This window comes from Myotis daubentonii, chromosome 5 (genome assembly GCF_963259705.1).
Source record: "Myotis daubentonii chromosome 5, mMyoDau2.1, whole genome shotgun sequence".
NCBI classification, from domain to species: domain Eukaryota; kingdom Metazoa; phylum Chordata; class Mammalia; order Chiroptera; family Vespertilionidae; genus Myotis; species Myotis daubentonii.
The window spans coordinates 38,161,183-38,181,249 of record NC_081844.1 but is presented as its reverse complement, the minus strand read 5'-3'; the positions used below and the strand labels follow the sequence as shown (position 1 = coordinate 38,181,249).

The 20,067-nt window shown below is 46.8% G+C and overlaps 2 protein-coding genes across 3 annotated transcripts in view; one reads left to right on the top strand and one right to left on the bottom strand.

Annotated features, from left to right (window-relative positions):
* The window catches only part of CTSB (cathepsin B), a 26,921-nt gene extending 11,605 nt beyond the window's left edge, over positions 1–15,316 (top strand). The window contains exons 2-10 of the mRNA XM_059697615.1: positions 545–695; positions 1,674–1,759; positions 2,489–2,603; positions 10,185–10,303; positions 11,051–11,136; positions 11,441–11,587; positions 12,075–12,191; positions 13,825–13,953; positions 14,379–15,316. Of these exons, the coding sequence (XP_059553598.1) occupies positions 570–695; positions 1,674–1,759; positions 2,489–2,603; positions 10,185–10,303; positions 11,051–11,136; positions 11,441–11,587; positions 12,075–12,191; positions 13,825–13,953; positions 14,379–14,476 (1,023 nt within the window). The 5' untranslated portion in view covers positions 545–569 and the 3' untranslated portion in view covers positions 14,477–15,316. The remainder of the gene's footprint in view (positions 1–544; positions 696–1,673; positions 1,760–2,488; positions 2,604–10,184; positions 10,304–11,050; positions 11,137–11,440; positions 11,588–12,074; positions 12,192–13,824; positions 13,954–14,378) is intronic.
* The window catches only part of FDFT1 (farnesyl-diphosphate farnesyltransferase 1), a 26,367-nt gene continuing 20,873 nt past the window's right edge, over positions 14,574–20,067 (bottom strand). For both annotated transcript variants that reach the window (XM_059697614.1, XM_059697613.1), the window contains one exon: positions 14,574–18,711. In XM_059697614.1, coding sequence (XP_059553597.1) covers positions 18,490–18,711 — 222 coding nt within the window. In that variant the 3' untranslated portion in view covers positions 14,574–18,489. The remainder of the gene's footprint in view (positions 18,712–20,067) is intronic.

Genomic DNA, 20,067 nt, shown 5'->3' with positions numbered 1-20,067 from the left:
CCTCACAGTCTGAAGGCTGAAAGTCCAAGTTCAGGGCACCAGCATGGTTACGAGGGCACGCGTCCCAGTCACAGACTTCTCGCTGTGTCTTCACAGCAGAAGGAGCAAAGGCTCTCTCTGGGGTCTCTCTTATAAAGGCACTGAGCCCATGTATGAGGGCTCCACACTCGTGACCTAATGGCCTACCAAAGGCCCCATGTCCTGATACCACCACATAGGGGGCTGGCATTTGGGGGTGACACAAACAGACCAGAGCGCGGTCTTGTGTGCTACAGGCACAGGTTGGGACTTTGAGACTAGACCCGGGAGCCCACAGGCACTGTGGGTCCTAGAGTGTTCTCTGCTGCTCCACCCCGCCCCCCCCCCCCGCCCCCTAACCCCCCCCCCCCCCCCCGGCTTGACGAGGAAACAGGAACAGAAGGGGACAAGCGGAAAAACATGGGTCTTTTATCCACTGGGGTATTCCTGGCCCCAGAACCTCGTTGTGTGTGGACCTGAGTGGAGGAGGAGCAGCCTCTGATGTCTTGTGTCCTTTCCTTTCTAGGTGAGTCTAGGATCCAGCTTCCAAAATGTGGCGGCTCTTGGCCACCCTCAGCTGCCTGGTGGTGCTGACCAGTGCGCGGAGCAGACCCAGTCTCCAGCCCCTGTCAGATGAGCTGGTCCACTATCTTAATAAGAAGAACTCTACATGGAAGGTGAGCTGTGGGGGCCGCTTCCTGCACGTGTCCCTCCCGAGGGTGGTCGGTCTGGGCACCCTGACTCCCAGCAGAGGTGGCCCACAGTACAGTTGAAAATCGGATTCAGAGTCATGGCCGCTCAAGACCATGCCCACCTCCTCCCTGCCCCCTTCTGTGTGTGTTGGGGGATGGGGGCGGGGGGGGGAGCGTGCATATGTGAGCGTGTTGGAGGTGCATGGGAAGGTAAATAGCTTTGGAAGTGTTCCTAACTGAGCTCCATTGTGGTAGGTGTTGTGGCTCATCAATACTAGCAGCTCCTTGGTTCTGCCCAGCCCTGAGGCCTGGGACTTCGGGAACAAAGAAATGAGGAACAGGTCATGTTCAGGGCTGTGGGGGTCTCTCTTGACATGAGCTGAAAAGAGGAGACCCCCACTGGTCTGAGAGCTGCACGCTGCCCACGGGGTCCCTCTGAACTGGTCCTGGCTTGCTCTGCAGGGAGCCCATCTTAGACTATTCAGGCTGCTACAAAATGCCACATATTAGGTGGCTTATAAACAAATCCATCATTCATAGTTCTGGAGGCTAGAAGTACAGGATCCAGGTGCCAGCAGCGTCAGGTTCTAGTGAGGGCCCTCCTCCAGCTTGTAGATGGCTGGCTCCTCTCGGTACCCTCACGTGGTGGGCGGGGCAGGGGAGCTCTCTGGCGGTTCCTTTATCTGGGCACTAATCCCCTGCATAAGGACTCCATCCTCATGACCTGAGCACCTTTCAGAGTCTCTTCCAGATATCAGCACATTGCAGGTTGGTTTCAGCATGAATTTGGGGGAAATTTGTTGGTCTATAGCAGTAGAGCAGCCCCCATCCTCTGCTGAGTTGGGAGGGACCCCTGGCCTTGTCCGGCCTTGAATGTGAGCAGCGTCCTAGTCTCATCCCCACCCTGTCCCCGGAAACACCCCCTCTGTTGGTGGGTGACTGTTGGGATGGGCTGTCTTCCAGGCCGGACACAACTTCCGCAACGTGGACATGAGCTATGTGAGGACTCTGTGTGGCACCAAACTGGGTGGGCCCAAGCTGCCCGAGAAGTGAGTATCTGCTCCCTGGGGCATGAGTAGCAGGCGTTGGTTTGGGAGAGTGGGAAAGAGGGAAGAGAGAAGGCCTCCCTGGTGTCTGCAAGTCTCACTTCTCCCAGAGACTCTACTTGAGGGCAGGGCTCAGCCCCAAAAGCCAGTGTTTCCCACATGCTTCTCCGGGGGGGAAAGGCCCCAAGTCTGGGTCTCCACAAGCTAGGTGGGCCCAATCTTGAATAAGGAAATTCTGGGAAAAGCCATGTGATCTGCCCTTGATGTTTGACTTTTCTAGAAAATTCTGGACAGTTTCATGTAGGCATTATTACTCTTGTAGGAAGCAGTAAATCAATCTTGACCGTGAGGGTGGGTTAGCGAAATTATAGGACATCACACAGTGGCAAAGATATTAAAAATGATGATGTGAGGAGCCAGGGCAGATGTATGATTGGGAGTGGGGCGGGGGAAGCAAGAAACACAATTATCTGGACCCTGTGGCTAAAACTCGTGAAAAACATCCACAAAATAAGTCGAGAAAGAAGGCTGTGGGGTGGTAAGTTGTGTTAAGCAGCAGAATCAGGTTTTGTTTTCTAAACTTCCAAGAGGACATCCGTCTTCTGTATGTTGTGTGCCTCACTCCCTTCCTCGGGGACGGCCCGCAGGCAGCTGGCCTTTGCAGGGATGGGGTAGGATGAGCAGCACAGGTGGTAAGATGCAAGTTTATAATGGAGATCTTCCTTTATCCAGAGTGTGGCTTGCTGAGGACATAACTCTGCCTGAAAACTTCGATGCCCGGGAAAACTGGCCAAACTGCCCAACCATCAAGGAGATCAGAGACCAGGGTTCCTGTGGCTCCTGCTGGGTGAGGCCCTGCTGTTGGGAATGGCTAGAACAGGGAGGGGGTAGTGGAGGGGGGTCCTGGGAGTGACCAGGGGATTGGAGTTGGACCAGCTGTGACTGGGTACATTACATAACTTTCCTGAGTCTCAATCTCCAGCAGTACAAACAATCAAAACCCCTGTGATCCTGAGTTATTACAGAGGCTAGGTGGAAGAAAGGAATGTATAGCCCAGCCTGTGTGGCTCAGTGGTTGAGTGTTAACCTATGAACCAGGAGGTCTCAGTTCAATTCCTAGTCAGGGTATATGCCTAGGTTGACCCCCAGTAGGGGGCGTGCAGGAGGCAGCCAATCAAATGATTCTCATCATTGATGTTTCTATCTTTCCCTCTCCCTTCCTCTCTGAAATCAATAAAAAAATATATTTTTTAAAAAGTGTATAAAGCCCTGTGCACAGGCCACGGCCATGTGTGGGTTGTGAAGTGTTTTTATTTCTGTTTGACATGCTGTCTTGAGCCATCAGCAATACCCTTAGTTTTGACCTCCACTGTGTGTCATGAAGACTCAGTGACTGTCTTAATTTTGTTTTTTAACTGTGGTAAAATACACAATATAAATGTAACCATCTTAATCATTTTTTTTTTAATATATATTGATTTCAGAGAGGAAGGGGGGAGGGAGAGAGAGAGAGAGATATCAGTGATGAGAGAGAATCATTGATTGGCTGCCTCCTGCACGCCCCCACTTGGGATCAAGCCTGCAACACGAGCATGTGCCCTTGACCGGTTTGGAACCTGGAACCCTTCAGTCTGCAGGCTGATGCTCTATCCACTGAGCCAAACCAGCTTGGACTTTTTTTTAATCCTCACCCGTGGACATGCTTAGAGAGAAGCAACATCAATGTGAGAAACATCCATCAATTGCTCCCGCACTCGCCCTGGCCAGGGATTGAAGCCGCAACGTGGGTTTGTGCCCTGACTGGGAATCGAACCTGCCACCTCTTGATGCATGGGACGATGCTTCAAACAGCTGAGCCACACAGGCCAGGGCTTAATCATTGGGTTTTTTTTTAAAGAAGCCTTATTTTATTTTATTGATTTTTTTTTTTTTACAGAGAGGAAGGGGAGGGATAGAGAGAGAGAAACATCGATCAGTTGCCTTCTGCACACTACCTACTGGGTATGTGCCCGCAACCAAGGTATATGCCCTTGACCGGAATCGAACCTGGGACCCTTGAGTCTGCAGGTCAACGCTCTATCCACTGAGCCAAACCGGTTAGGGAATCATCATTCTTAAGTATATAGTTCAGTGGCATTAAGTATGTTCACATTGTGTGGCCATCACCACCATCCATCCACACAGCTCTTGTCATCTTGTAAAACTGAAACTCTGTCCCCATTAAACACTAACAACCCCATCCGCTCTCCCCTTTGCCCTCAGCAACCACCTTTCTATTTTGTACTTTCTACTATGATTATGACTAGTCTGGATACCTCATAGAAGTGAAATCAGAATGTTTGACCTTTGAGCTGTGTTTATTTATTTATTATTTTTTACTTAAATCTTTGTGGTTGAAACTATTGCATGTGTCCCCACACCCACCCCCCGCCTGAGGCCTCCACCACTCTTATTGTCTGTGTCCATGGGCTATGCATATGTGCATACAAGTTCTTTGGTTGATCTCTTCCCACCTACCCACTGAGCCCCACCTTCCATCTGAGATCTGATAGTCTGTTCCATGCTTCTGTGTCTCTGGATCTTCTTTGTTCAGCAGTTTACTTTGTTCATTAGATTCCACATATGAGTGAGATCATGTGGTACTTGTCTTTCTCTGACTGGCTTATTTTGCTTAGCATAATACTTTCCAGGTCCCTCCATGCTGTCTCAAAAGGTTAAGAGATTCTTTTTTACTGCTGCATAGTACTCCATGGTATAAATGTACCATAGCTTTTTTTAACCACTCACCTCCTGATGGGCACTTGAGCTGTTTCCAGATCTTAGCTGTTATAAATTGCACTGCTATGAACATAGGGGTGCATACATTCCTTCTGATTGGTGTTTTGGGTTTCTTAGGGTATTCCTAGAAGTGGGATTACTGGGTCAAATGGCAGTTCTATATTTAATTTTTTTAGGAAACTCCATACTATTTTCCATAATTGCTGCACGATTCTGCATTCCCATCAGCAGTGTACTAGGGTTCCTTTTCTCCACATCCTTGACAGCACTTGTCATTTGTTGATTTGTGGATGGTAGCCATTCTGACAGGTGTGAGGTGAAACCTCATTGTGGATGATCAGTGACTTGAGCATTTTTTATATGACTCTTGGCCATCTCTACATCCCCTTTGGAAAAGTGTCTATTTAGGTCCTTTACCCATTTTTTAATTGGATTGTTTGTCTTCCTTTTGTTAAGTAGTGTGAGTTCCTTATATATTTTGGATATTAACCCTTTATCACATGTATCCTTGTCAAAAATGTTCTCCCATACAGTGGGCTCCCTTTTCATTTTGTTGATGGTTTCTTTTGCTGTGCAGAAGCGTTTTGCTTTGATGTAGTCCCATTTGGTTATTTTCTTCCTAGTTTCCTTTGCCTTAGGAGATGTATCTGCAAACATATTGCTACGGAGAGATTTTGCTGCTTATTGTTCTAGGGTTTTTATGGTTTCCTGTCTTACGTTTAAGTCTTTTATCCATTTTGAGTTTATTTTTGAGTATGGTGTAAGTTGGTGGTCTAGTTTCTTTTTTTTTTTCTTTTTTGCATGTATCTGTTCAATTTTCCCAACAACATTTGTTGAAGAGACTATCTTGACTCCATTGTATGCTTTTGCCTCCTTTGTCAAATATTAATTGAGCATAATGGCTTGGGTTGATTTCTGAGGTCTTTGTTCAATTCCATTGATCTATATATGTCTGTTCTTGTGCCAGGTACCAGGCTATTTTGATTATAGTGGTTTTGTAGTATAACCTAACATCTGATCTGGTATTGTGATTCCTCCAACTTTGTTTTTTCTCAAGATTGCTGCGACTGTTCAGTATCTTTTTAGGTTCCATATAAATTTTGGAGTATTTGTTCTAGATCTGTGAAATAATGCTGTGGGTAATTTTATATATATATATATATATTTTATTTATTGATTTTTTTACAGAGAGGAAGGGAGAGAGATAGAGAGTTAGAAACATCGATGAGAGAGAAACATCGATCAGCTGCCTCCTGCACACCTCCCACCGGGGATATGCCCGCAACCCAGGTATATGCCCTTGACCGGAATCGAACCTGAGACCCTTCAGTCCGCAGGCCGACGCTCTATCCACTGAGCCAAACCGGTTTCGGCTGCTGTGGGTAATTTAATAGGGATTGCATTGGATCTATAGATTGCTTTGGGTAGTATGGACATTTTAATGATGTTGATTCTAGCAATCCATGAACATGGTATATTCTTCCACTTGTTTATATCTTCCTCTGTCTCTTTTTTCAACATCTTATAGTTTCCAGAGTACAAATCTTTTACATCTTTGGTTACATTTATTCCTAGATACCTTAATTTTTTTTTTGTTGCTATGGTAAATGGGATTGTTTAGTTTCTCTTTTGAGAATTCCTTATTGGTATATAAAAATGCCATAGATTTTTCAATGTTAATTTTTTGTACCCTGCTACATTGCTGAATTGCTTTATTATATCTACTAGTATTTTGGTGGAGTCTTTAGGGTTTCCTATATACAATATCATGTCATCTGTGAATAATGAGAGTTTTGCTTCCTCCTTTTCAATTTGGATGCCCTTTATTTTTTCTTCTTGTCTGATCGCTGTGGCTAGGACTTGCAATGCTATCAACACTAATAAAAGAGAAAAATGGTAATTGGCGTACGAGCTACCCTTTTCATTGGCCAATCAGGGCTATATGCAAATTAACTGCCAACTAAGATTGGCAGTTAACTGCCAACTAAGATTGGCAGTTAACTGCCAACAAGATGGTGGTTAATTTGCATACGTAGGCACAATGCAGGGAGGCGAAAGGGAAAGCAGGAAGAAGCCCCCTGCCACTGACAGTGATCGGAAACCCAGGGGGGGAGCTAAGAGCTGGGGGGCAGGGCAAAGGCGGCCCTAGGGCCGCCTTTGCCCTGCCCCCCAGCCATGATCGGAGAATCAGGTGCCTTTTCCGCCCTGGCCAGTGATAGCAGGAAGTAGGGGTGGAGCCAGCGATGGGAGCTGGGCACGGTCAAAGCTGGCAGTCCCAGGAGCTAGGGGTCCCTTGCCTGGGCCTAAAGCGAAGCCCACAATCATGGGGCCGCTGCAGCTGTGGGTCCCCACTGCCCGGGCCGGACGCCTAGGCTAGAGGCGTCAGGCCTGGGCAAGGGGCCGATCCTGCGATTGGAGGGTGATGGGGGTCAACGCCTGAGGGCTCCCAGTATGTGAGAGGGGGCAGGCTGGGCTGAGGGACACTCCCCACACACACACACACACACACCCAGTGCACGAATTTCGTGCACCGGGCCCCTAGTCTATAATAATAAAAGCATAATATGCTAATTAGACTGGATGTCCTTCCAAATGAAGCCGGGGCTATGAGGGCCGAGGCAAGCAGCAGTGGCTGCAGTCAACCAGCAGGCTGTGGTGGGTGGGCGGGGCCTCCCTCTGTGAGTGAAGCCCTGGTCTCGGAGGGAAGCCAGTGCCAGCAGCCAGAGGAAGGAAGGCCTACTCTTGCAAGAATTTTGTGCATCGGGCCTCTAGTTTGAATAAGAGTGGTGAAAGTGGACACCCCTGTTTTGTTCCTGTCTTAGGGGAAATGGTTTTAGTTTTCACCCATTGAATATGATGTTGGTTGTAAGTTTATCATATATGGCCTTTATTATATTGAGGTATGATCCCTCTATTCCCACATTGCTGAGAGTTCTTTTATCAAAATGGGTGTTGGATTTTGTCAAATGCTTTTTCTATGTCTATTGATATGGTCATGTGATTTTTCTTTCAGTTTGTTTATGTGATGTATCACGTTTATTGATTGCAAATATCGCTGGAATAAATCTCACTTGGTCATGGTGTATGATCTTTTTAATATGTTGTTGGATCTGATTTGCTAGAATTTTGTTGAGGATTTTAGCATCTATATTCATCAGGGATATTGGCCTGTCGTTCTCTTTCTTTGTAGTGTCTTTCTCTGGTTTTGGAATTAGGATAATGCTGGCTTCAAAAAAGAGCTTGGACGTGTTCCTTCCTCTTGAATTTTTTGGAATAGTTTGAGGAGAATAGGTGTTAGTTGTTTTTTTTTTTTAATGTTTGGCAAAACTCCTCTGTGAAGCTGTCCAGACCAGGACTTTTGTTTGATGGAGTTTATTATTATTATTATTATTATTATTATTATTATTATTATTACTATTACTATTATTATTACTGCTTCTATTTCATCAGCTGCTATGGCCTAGTCAGGTTTTCTGATTATTCCTAATTCAGTTTGGAAGATTGTATTTTTCTAGGAATTTGTCCATTTCACCCACATTGTCCAGCTTGTTGGCATATAGTTACTCATAGCATTTTCTTACAATTCTTTCTATTTCTGTGGTGTCAGTGGTTACTTCTCCACTTTTATTTCTGATTTTATTTATTTGGGTCCTTTCTCTTTGTTTCTTACTGAGTCTGGCTAACAGTTCATCAATCTTATTTATCTTTTCAAAGAACCAGATGCTCGTTTCATTGATCTTTCGTATTGTTTTTTAAGTCTCTGTGTCATTTATTTCTGCTCTCCTTTATTGTTTCCTTCCTTCTACTTACTCTGAGCTTTTCTTGTTCTCTTTTTAATTCTTTAAGTTGTTGGATTAAATAGTTTATTATTAATTTTTCTTGTTTTTTGAGGTAGGCCTGTAGTACTATGAACTTCCCTCTCAGAACTGCTTTTGCTGTGTCCCAGAGATTTTGGGTTATTTTGTGTTCATTTTCATTTGTTTCCAGGAATTTTTTTTAAAATTTCTTTATTGATCTCATTGGTAGCCCATTCATTGTTTAATAACATGCTATTTAGTCTCCATATGTTTGAATGTTTTTGAGTGTTTATACTGTAGTTGATTTCTTTAAAATATATATATTTTTATTGATTTCAGAGAGGAAGGGAGAAGGAGGGAGAGATAGAAACATCTTTGATCAGAGAGAATCACTGATTGGCTGCCTTCTGCATGCCTCCTCCTGGGGGTTGAGGCCGCAACCTGGACATGTGTCCTGACCAGGAATTGAACTGTGACCTCCTGGTCATAGGTCGATGCTCAACCACTGACCCATACCAGCCGGGCTATAGTTAATTTCTAATTTCATTCCATTACAATCTGAGAATATGCTTAATATGATTTCAGTCTTCTGGAACTTGTAGAGACTTGTTTTGTGTTCTAACATGTGACCTATCTTTGAGAATAACCCAAGTTCACTTGAAGGTATATTCTGCAGCTTTGGGGTGAAATGTTCTATAAATGTCAATTAAATCCATCTGATCCAGTGTGTCATTTAGTGTCATTGTTTCCTTGTTTTTGTCTGGAAGATCTATCCAGTGAAGTTAGCGGGGTGTTAAAGTCTCCTACTATGACTATATTGCTGTCAATCTCTCTTAAAGTCCTCCAGAAGTTTTAATATATTTAGGTGCTCATATACTGGGTACATATATGTTGACCATTGTTATATCCTCTTGTTGCATCAACCCCTTTAGTATTATGTAGTGACCTTTATTGTCTCTTGTGATGGCCTTCATTTTGAAGCCTATTTTGTCAGGTATGAGTATTGCCACTCCGGCTTTTTTTTATTTCCGTTTGCATGGAAATTTTTTTCCATCCCTTCACTCTCATCCTTTGTGTCTTTTTTCTGAGGTCTCTTGTGGACAGCATATATTTGGGCCATGTTTTTGTATCCATTCAACTACCCTATGTCTATTGATTGGAGCATTTAATCCATTTACATTTAAGGTTTTTATTGATAGGTACTTATTTATTGCCATTTTCTTTCTTTATGCCTGTATTTCTCTCTGTTTCTTTTTCTCATTACAGCAGTTCCTTTAGCATTTCTTGCAATGCTGGTTTGGTGGTGACAAACTCCTTTAGCCTTTTTTTGTCTGGGAAGATCTTTATTTCCCCATCTTGAGATAGCCTTGCTTTATTTTTAAAAAAGATAATAATATGGATTATTATTTTTAAAAATATTTTTTAATTGACTTTAGAGAGGAAGGGAAAGGGAGATAGAGATAGAAACATCAGTGAGGAGAGAGCATCATCGATCGGCTGCCTACTTCATGCCCCCTACTGAGAATTGAGTCCACAACCTGGACATGTGCCCTGACCTGGAATCGAACCGTGATCTCCTGGTTCATAGGTCAATGCTCAACCACTAAGCCACACCACCTGGGCAAATGTGAGCTGTTTTTTTTTTATGTTAAAAATCAAAGCTACATATTTCAGAAATGAACTGAGTACCCAGGTAGAGGATTAAAGATTAAACGAACTTTAAAGCTAAGTTTGAGTGCCAGGACCCTCGCCTGACACTGAAAAAGACTAGTTACCAAGGAAGTCTGAGGTGCCCACTGCGGCCTTCCAAGGTCCAGGGGTGGGGCTTACCTGGGTAGGGACTATTTCTGCAGGCGTTTGGAGCTGTGGAGGCCATTTCTGACCGGATCTGCATCCTTACCAATGGGCATGTCAACGTGGAGGTGTCTGCCGAGGACCTGCTCACCTGCTGTGGCTTCCAGTGTGGAGAAGGGTGAGTCTGAGGCAGCACCTTCCATGAGGGAATGGCACCTGGGAGACCTGGGCTGAGGCCTCCTCAGGTGGAGGGTGACTGAGGCTCCCTGGGGTGGGAGTGACATTGAGGACAGATGTGGTCGAGGCACTGTGGGAATCTGGGGAATCTGGAAGCAGGCCCTAGTATGGCTGCTGCTTTCTGGAAGGCTCCTAAACCCAGGCTGGCCCCACAGGGCTGGCTGTGGGTGGTGGGGTCTGGGCTCAGGATTCGTGGTTAAATTTCTGATCTCAGATCTGATTTTTCTGCTCAAGGCAATGTTATAGCCTCAGGACCTGTTTCCTTATCTGTAGTTAATAATGGTTCTCCAGATTGGTCACACTGCCTCGTGTGCTGCCCTCTAAAAAGAAAAAGGTGTGTCCACCGGTTAAGTTTGAATTTCTGGCACTGGTGTTTTGGTTAGTACCCTGGGGAATTCGGTGTGCTCCCTCATTGAGAACCCCTGTTCTAGAAAGGACACAACCTGGTTTGGTGTAGACAGGAATCCGAGTGTCCTTCTGTCTTCTCGAGGGTCTTGGTGGGTGGGGTGGAGAGCTTGGGTGATTCCCTGGAAGGGACAATCCAGGGGAGGATGAATTGGGAGTCTGTTGGGACCTGGGAAAACTGTTGGGCCACTTGCTGAAGGCAGTGGTGGCTCCACCAGGCAGTGGTCTGGGAGCAGCTAGCACCTCTCTCACGATGACTTTTAATGAATGGCTCTTTTCTTAGCTGTAATGGGGGCTTTCCCTCTGGTGCTTGGAACTTCTGGACAAAAAAAGGCCTGGTGTCTGGTGGCCTCTATGACTCCCATGTAGGTGAGTGTCTGCCCTGAGTCCCTATCTAGCCAGATGGATTTTATAAGCAGTAACTAATGATGGTCTCATTTTCTACTCTAAAGAAGATTGAGGGTTGAGGGTGAGAGTACTGGGCTGGAAAACAGGGTAGAAGACAAGCCAATCCTCTCAATGGCAAAATTAGCAATGGGGGGAGAACAGACCCAGGCTGCAGACTTGGGGGTATCTACTGTTCCTGTGAGTCATCATCCTAATTCTTTCTGGCCTCAAAAAGTCTCTGTAGGGGCTGTTGGCCAAGACCTTCCTTTCTACTTGGTCCCTACAGGTTGCAGACCCTACTCCATCCCTCCCTGTGAGCACCACGTGAATGGCTCTCGGCCCTCATGTACAGGGGAAGGCGGGGAAACCCCGCAGTGTAGCAAGATCTGTGAGCCGGGCTACACCCCATCCTACAAAGAAGATAAACACTACGGTAAGCACACTGGGCCTGAGACCCGCTGACAGCCTTCCCAAGCCAAAGGAAGAGGCCAGGGCAGCTGAGTCTTGAGTCAGGAACACGGGATGGAGCAAGGAAGGGCACTAATGCCTCTTGCCTGCCTGCTGTGTTTTCTGTCTCCACCCCGAATTCCATCTCAGGGATGTGGTCTTAGGAGTCAGACCCTCAGAGTTGGAGGGGACCAAACCCCTTGTACAGGGGAGTGACCTGGTTCAGTCCTGGTCCAGTCCCACTCTGCCCTCAGGGCCACATTCTCCCACTTCTCAACTTCCAGATCCAGTCCAATCACTCCTCCCTCGGGGTTCCTGGGCACCACCACCCCTCCCGTCCCCCCCTCCCCCTCCCCAGACTGGGCAAGTCCCCTGGATGCTCAGTCTTCACTTGGTGGCTCCCCGTAAATCAGTGAACTGGCTGGTGGAGCCTCTGGAGGCACGTCTCACCCCACCTGCTGGTTTTTTGCTAGGATGCAAGTCATACAGCGTCCCCAGTAGCGAGAAGGAGATCATGGCAGAGATCTACAAAAATGGCCCAGTGGAGGCAGCATTCTCCGTGTATTCAGACTTCCTGATGTACAAGTCTGGTGTGTATTGGCCCCAGATGGCCACGGCAGGGGGGGTGGGGGTGGGGGGGGGTCTGGGTTCAGGTGGGCCAACAGGACCTGATCAAAGGGGGAAGGCAGGGTATCCAGAAGGGCAGTGCCAGGCCTCCCCTCACCGGGCTCTACAGACCCCTCAGCAGCTGCCTATGCTCTGCTTTCTTGCACCTGTTTGCCTCTTCTGCACATGCTGTTCGGATCCCGCTGCAATGTTTTTATATGGCTAGTTCCTGCTCATTCCATTCATCCCTGAATAGCCAGCTCAAAGATCTCCCAGGGTAGTCTTTTCCCCCTCCCTGGAGCCTCTGGCTCCCGCCTCCATTCTCCTCCATTGCTCTGTCAACATATCCATCACCTTATAACTGCAGATTTTGTGTCTGGGTTGAGTGACCTTCTTTATTCATCTTTTCTTGGCAAAGCCCTAGCCTTATGCCTACCACCCCCATGGACAAGGAAACAGGGACTTGGCCAGTCCTTGGCCCGAGAGCTGTCTTAGAAACCCCTCACCCCCGATGAACAGTCTGTGCTGACCACTTCTGTCTCATGTACTTGCTGCTAAATTGAAAACTCCACAGCTCTCAACTCTTAGAAAGGATTAGACCAGTGGTTCTCAACCTTCCTAATGCCGCGACCACCTCATGTTGTGGTGACCCCCAATTTCATTGTTACAAATTGAACATAATTAAAGCATAGTGATTAATCACAAAAACAATATGTAATTATATATGTGTTTTCCGATGGTCTTAGGCGACCCCTGTGAAAGGGTCGTTTGATCCCCAAAGGGGTCTCGACCTACAGGTTGAGAACTGCTGGATTAGATAAAAGAAGATGATTCTGACAAGGAAAAATACTATAAAGCTGGTAATTAAAAAAAAAAAATACATATATATATCTTTATTGATTTGAGAGAGGGAGAGAGAGAAACATCAATGATGAGATCCATTGATTGGTGCCTCCTGCACACCCCCTACTGGGGATCGAGCTTGTAACTCAGGCATGTGCCCTGGACCTGAATCGAAATTGGTACCCTTCAGTCTGCAGGCTCACGCTCTATCCCCTGAGCCAAACCAGCTAGCGCTAAAGTTGGTAGTTCTTAGCACAACCCCCATGTTAGTTAAGAATACATTTCCAGCAAAGTGACTCACTAGGGTACAGCTGGCTGGCCAGCTCCCTGAGCACTTTTTCTCTCCCATTGATTGACACTGGCTCTACCAGCTCAGTTCTTTTCTGCATCTCCTCTCTGGTGACCCCAGAGCAGCAGGTGAACTCTCCGCCACACACTGCTTTCGACAAATCATTACATGGAGTCCTAGTATGTAAAACAGACCATTGGTATTTAAACGTTAAATTTTAAATTCTAATTTATAACTTTAGTTTTAAAGGCAACCAACAGGCATGTTTCATTGGACTCCCATTTTAATGGTTACTCAACATAATTGTGTGTTGGGCTTTCAAAAATATATTCAAATAACTACCGAATAGAGAACCCCTGTTTGAAGACAACAGTAGGCCTTCTGGGTCCCGATTATCCTGCCTGGGGAGCCGGCTGACGTGGAGGGGTGCTGTGAGGGATGGGCAGTGGCTGGGTCTCAGCCTGACTGGTGTTTTCCTCTCTCAGGCGTGTACCAACATGTCACTGGAGAAATGGTGGGAGGCCATGCAGTCCGCATTCTGGGCTGGGGGGTAGAGAATGACACCCCCTACTGGCTGGTAGGCAACTCCTGGAACACCGACTGGGGTGACAATGGTGAGTGCCGCTCCCTTCCTGCTAAGAATATAGTGTTACGAGCCAGAACACAGTTGTCATCTTATCTTCCTCTGCTCTACCCACTGCACAGCTCCAAACCCTAGGCTTAACCGTGACCTTCCAGGTGCTAGTGGGCTAGTATTTCCCAAGGGCAGCTTCTGATCCTGGGAGAGGGTGGTAGGGAGCAGGGCCCAGCTTCAGATCGCCGTGCCTCCCATCCCCTTGGACCAGGTGCAGGGACAGGTGACATGGGGTTGATGTGGAGCGGGGTTGCTGTACAAACAGTGGAAGCTGATAAAGCACTCTGATGCTGGTTTGGTGTCTGGTGACTTTCGCTCCTGGGTCTTTCAGGGATGAGTCTGAATATGTTGGCAAGGCCCCAAACCCAAGGCACACTTTAAAGGCATCTTACTTTTGCTTTCCAGGCTTCTTTAAAATCCTCAGAGGACAGGATCACTGTGGAATTGAGTCGGAGATCGTGGCTGGACTCCCCTGCACGGACCAGTACTGGAAAAGGATCTAACCTGCTGTGGGCCCTTCCAGCCAGCCCTGGGGCAGTGTTTCCTGAAATATAGCCAGTGGGGCTGGGGTGACATGAGGGATAGGAATGTCTTTTATTCTTTGAGTACAAATGGGTTTTAGACAGGGCCTAAAGGACTGGATTGGGCCAAACCTTGTGTCTACCATGAGAGCAGTCTTCCAAGGAGACACAGCCAAGGCCTGGCTACCTCCCAGGCCACTCAGTGGACTGTTGTCACAATGCATTTAAACCACTGCTACACGCAACGCAAGTCCTTCCCCCTTAGACTAGTGTTGCTCGGCTCTTCCTGCAACCCCTCCACATCCTTCGTCCTCCATCTGTGCATCACCAGGGAGCATGATAGGCCAACAGGGTTCGCATTTTTTTCAAAGGAACGAAAGGTGGATTTCCTAATCGTAGCTTCCCATGCATCCCACCATCAGCGGTACCTCTGAGCAAGCAGCTTTCTAATTTGGAAATAGGTTGAGAAGAGAAATAGTGGGGCAGCCCTTTGGAAAAAGCCACTCTCCTGGGGCTCCTGCATCTGTCGAGCTTTGCAGTGTTGCTAACCTGCTCTGATCTTGGCATGATTTTTAAATAGAAGTTTTATTTTTGTGTGCACCTCAGCTGATCATGAGAATGAGGTAGTCTAATGTTGGAAGAGCTGTACTAGTTTTACCAACTGTCTCCTTAAAACAAACTGGGTGGTCTTGATTTGACTGACTGACTGACTGACCTCTTAATACAATGAAAATAGAGAGAAACCAGCCTTTATTGTTTAAAAATCACTGCTATACCCTATTAAAGAAGGAATACTGTGCCAATAAAAGGTTTCTCCTTCAATGTCAGGTCTGTTCTGGTGGGACCTCGAAGATCATTTGTAGATTCGTGGCTGCTGTCTATCCTTATCCCACAGACAGAAACATGGGCTCATGGGTCTGGGTGCTCTTTACACTCTAAGCAGGGCGTCAGTCGAGGGGAACAAAGTAAATACCTAATTTTAGCTTCTCTCCACTCCAGCATCCGTTCAGACCACAGCTTCTCTCTTTTTAGTCCCTGTCACAGCCCATGTCCTACTGGAGGACCAGCTTTCCCTGGCGCCTCCCACTGCTGGAATGGGGTGGAGGCAGAGCCTGGTGCGCTCCTTTGCAAGCTCCCTGTGACTTTAATTTACTGCTGGTTAAGAAAGATTCCTTTGGATAGGCCTAGCTAAGAATCATAAGCCACGAGGTACACCAGTTCTTGAGGGGAACAGAGGCAACCTGAAGAATCAATACCCATCCCACTGGCCTGTCAGTGTCTTATTTCCCTTCCCCACCTGAGAGTTGGACTAGCTCTTCCCAAAATCGTGAAGTTTGACTTCTGATGTGACTCGGAAGAATCAGAAGCTCCTAAGATAACTTCTTAAACACCCAGTGAACACTAGGAAAAATCTGTGAAACCCAGCATAGCATTTACCAAAGCTATAAATTCATAACATTTTATTAACATTTAGATGAGAATATATTCATAACCTCAATGAAGTTATTTACCTACTCCCACACTGAGTTGAATAATTCCATTTTCACGCACTTTCTCCTACCTCCACAGTGTTCCCTGCAACTCCATCCTCATCCCAGAAGCCAGGAGCGATGTGCAAAATGATGTAATATGATGGTCATCTTCACATTTGGCTTAAGGAGTTTTTGTTAGAAAAAAATAGGGATCAGCATCAATAAACCTCAAGTTATCGCCATTGATCATTACCTCAGCTACCACTGTGAGGAGGAATCAGGTAGACTGAATGCCAGGAATGCCATACATTTTATTAATTACATTAAAGTGTGGTATAAAGGGCGGGGTTGCCAGGTTCAGCAAATAAAGATACAGGATGCTCAATTTGATTTGAATTTCAGACAATGTTTTTAGTATGTGTGCTGCAAAAGCGAACAATTTTTTATATAAATATATCTCATGCGATATTTGGGATATAATTATACTTAAATTTATCCGAGTTTTAACTGGGTTTCATCCTGCATTTCATCTGGCAGTTTTAGTAGAAAAACATTTAAAAGGAAACATCTGAAGTCTCAAGAGGTCTAAGACCTCTACCCAAGTCAGTGACGTAAAAATTCCACCGCTTTCCAGCTGGGAGGGGCCTAAGGTCACCAAACCACACAAGCTGGCAAGTCACACAGGTCGTGGCTGAGCCACAGGAGAAGCTTCTGGGGTGTCCACCTCAGACCAAGGCTCTGTCCACCATGAACTTCAGAGCTCACCTTAGACTTCACACAAATTCTTAACCCGTCCTGGAATCTCAAACCAAGTTGTTTTTTTTAAAATATATTTTATTGATTTTTTACAGAGGAAGGGAGAGGGATATAGAGTTAGAAACATTGATGAGAGAGAAACATCGATCAGCTGCCTCCTGCACACCCCCTACTGGGGATGTGCCTGCAACCAAGGTACATGCCCTTGACCGGAATCGAACCTGGGACCTTTGAGTCCGCAGGCTGACGCTCTATCCAGTGAGCCAAACCAGCCAGGGCTCAAACCAAGTTTTGATGCTTTAAACCTCTTGGAAGATTACTATTGAGTCTGCTTCACAGCTGAATGGTGGATACATGGCAAGTCAGCAGTTTCTCCAGGGCTGAGCCTCAAATGAACCAATTATCTGAAGCTTCCCTGGACCAAAAAACTAAGCCAATTGTCCGGTGGCGGCTGTCACAGGAGGAAAATCAGTGTGGGCATGTGTACAACAATGCAAATCCAACACCATTGCTGGAAAAACCTCAAATTCACCAAGTCACACTTCATAAAGGACTGCAGCAAAGAGTAGGATATATGCTATATGCGCCCAGAGAGCACTACTGGCTTCTAGGAAGCACTGGGCCGCGCCCTCCCCGCGATTCTCAGCCTGAGGGGCTTCAGGCTCCCCTAGTGCGGCTGGGTCCCTCCCTCGTCCAAGCTGAGATCTCAGCGCGTCACTGGGTGAGAGTACATCACAAAACGGCTGTGCTGGGAAGGAGGAAGGTGAACAGGGCGCTAGAATTGGGCTGCGCACCATTCAGCTTTCAAGCCAATCACCTGAACATGGCTTTTGCCTTTCTTGAGGCTTCAGTGTATAAACTGGTAACGAAAAGAAAGGAAAGCTGAGTTTAAAACCCTGGAAAGCAGCTAAGGGAACTGGCCAAAAGCAGAGAAGGCTGGCAGCTAATCAGGCTACCGGCTGGAGCAGCGCAGCGGCTGCCATGGGCCCCTTCCCAGCTCCCAGTGGGCCATCATGCAGGGGCCAGGCAGCTGTGTCCTTATTGGTACTGCACCAGGTGGCATCATGGTGCCATCCGTCCCTCAAGCACTAATTCCACCCTTGAGTTCCTTTATCTGCCACACTCACCCAAGCTTTCAAGTGATCTGCATTTGACCACTGCAGAGTAATTCATTATTTTACAAAATCAAAAACGGCCTTAACAAGACCAATCTTCAACAATGGGGCTTAGGCAATCTTTCTGAAAGGTAACCTCATCAAAGAAGAAAATGCTACCAGACACCATGAAGTTAATTCCCAGCCTTCATGTGCAGAACATGGTCTGTATTCGTAGGAAACGGAAAAATTACCCAGAGGTGTAAACTTCACAGCTATTACCTTCAAATCAACTGAAGAAAAAAATGAGAGAAACGAACATGAAGAAAATTCAGTTCACTTTTCTACTAGGATAAGAGATCAAAGGTTCCTTTAAATTAAACACATTTAATTATAACTAATCAGGATGCACACAGATCTGTCAGGAGTCCCAGGGCAACCACTTCCCGACCTGCACCACCGAGTGCACCGTCAGCCACCATGTGCAGGTGAGCACAACCCACAGGTACCAGGTGCTGAGGGTGAGGGATCCTCTTTTATTCTCTTCTCAGCTGCACCTCAGTTTCTCAGGGTCCAAGCCCACAGAATTACAGGATTAAAGCAGGAGGGGAGAAAAGGGGAAGCCAATATCCCTCTTTGAAAAAAAAGGTCAGTCTACTTCATGGTGAACAGATCAATGTTCTCCGGTCTGGACATAGTCTTCTGTGACCTGAGATAGGGTACTCACATACTGCCAGCTCAGGGCAGCCAGGAGCATGAGAAACGACAGGTAAATGGGGGAGTAGTGGCTTCGGGAGGTCAGCTGACAGCTGGGAAGATTCTGTGTTCTGATGGTGGAGATGATCTGCCTGGTTTTACTGGAAGATGAATCTGAGTTGGGGATTCTGTGATAGATCTGTTAACAAAAGGAAAAGACAGTAAGTGCTACTACTTACTGAGTCCTAGGACCTATACAAACGTAGTGTGTTGACTTCTTACAACTCCAAACAGGTAGGGATTTTATGCCCATTTTACCAAACAGAACATGAAGTAATAACCCCAAGTCACTCCACCAATAGGGCAGGCTATCAACCGAGGCCTGTGTAATCCCAAAGCCTGCCTTCCGGAGCAAGCAGGGAGGCCTGAGCCATGCTGCACCGGGAGCTACTGGTCCTCAATGATCATCCATCCCCACACCTCCCACAGCCAGGAGCACAGTAGGTGCTTGGTAATGTCAGCATAGTTTCTAGGCTGAAGCAGCATACGACGAAGGGGAAACAATACCAGAAAGACTAGCAGACACAGCTTAGGCCAAGACTGAATCTGTGGGATGGGCAACAGACTGGATGAAGAAAGGCAAGAACAGAAACAGGTCACCTGAGTCATCCAAAAGTCCTCCCTGCACCGCCACACCTACCTCCTCTGCAAACCTCCGAAACATCTGCTGAGCCCACTCCTCCACATGCCTCCAATTACTGCCTCTGGTTAGGCCCCCAATGACTCTCCCCAGTGACTCTCCGCCTCTAAATTGAGCTCCTGCCTCTATGCTGGACTAACAAAATCCACTCGTCCGTTCTCCACGTTGTCAGAGACCTAAAACCTCCACTGACAACCTCAGCGGCTCCCGACTGCCAGCTGAGGAAGGTCTGAGCCCCTGACGTAGAGCGCAAGGCCGCAATGACCGGGGCCGCCATACCTCCCTTCTTCACACTCGAGAAACAAAGGCCTGTGTTGTTTTACACGTGCTACTGCTGCACACTGTTCCTTTCTTTGCTCACACCACTCCCTCTGCTGGAATGCCGTTCCCACACTCCTTTACCCAGCTCTTACCTATCGCCCAAGACTTAAGTTTGCCATTATGTCTTCTAGAACAGCCGCTGCCAACTGGTGGTCCGTGAGGTCCGAAAGGTTGGCGACCACTGTTCTAGAAAACTTGCCTTGACCCCCCGGTTGGGCCTAGTGTCACTCTCCTGTACATAGTCCTACCTTACCTCTTACACTGAAATCATCTAGCTGCTCCCTAACTAGACTGCAAGCTCAAAGGCACTTCCTCTAATTCATCTTCTTACCTCCAACCTAGCACTGTGCCTGGCACACAGGAGGCCTCCATAAATGTTTACTGACTCAAACTGACAAACCAGTTAGGAGGTTAATAAGATGGGAAGTGACAATGATCTGAGCTGAGGGGCAGGCAGTGGTTGAAGAGCACAGAGCAGGATTTTTTAAAAAATAATTGTTTTCCAAACTTTACATTACGTAATGGGTATTTTTT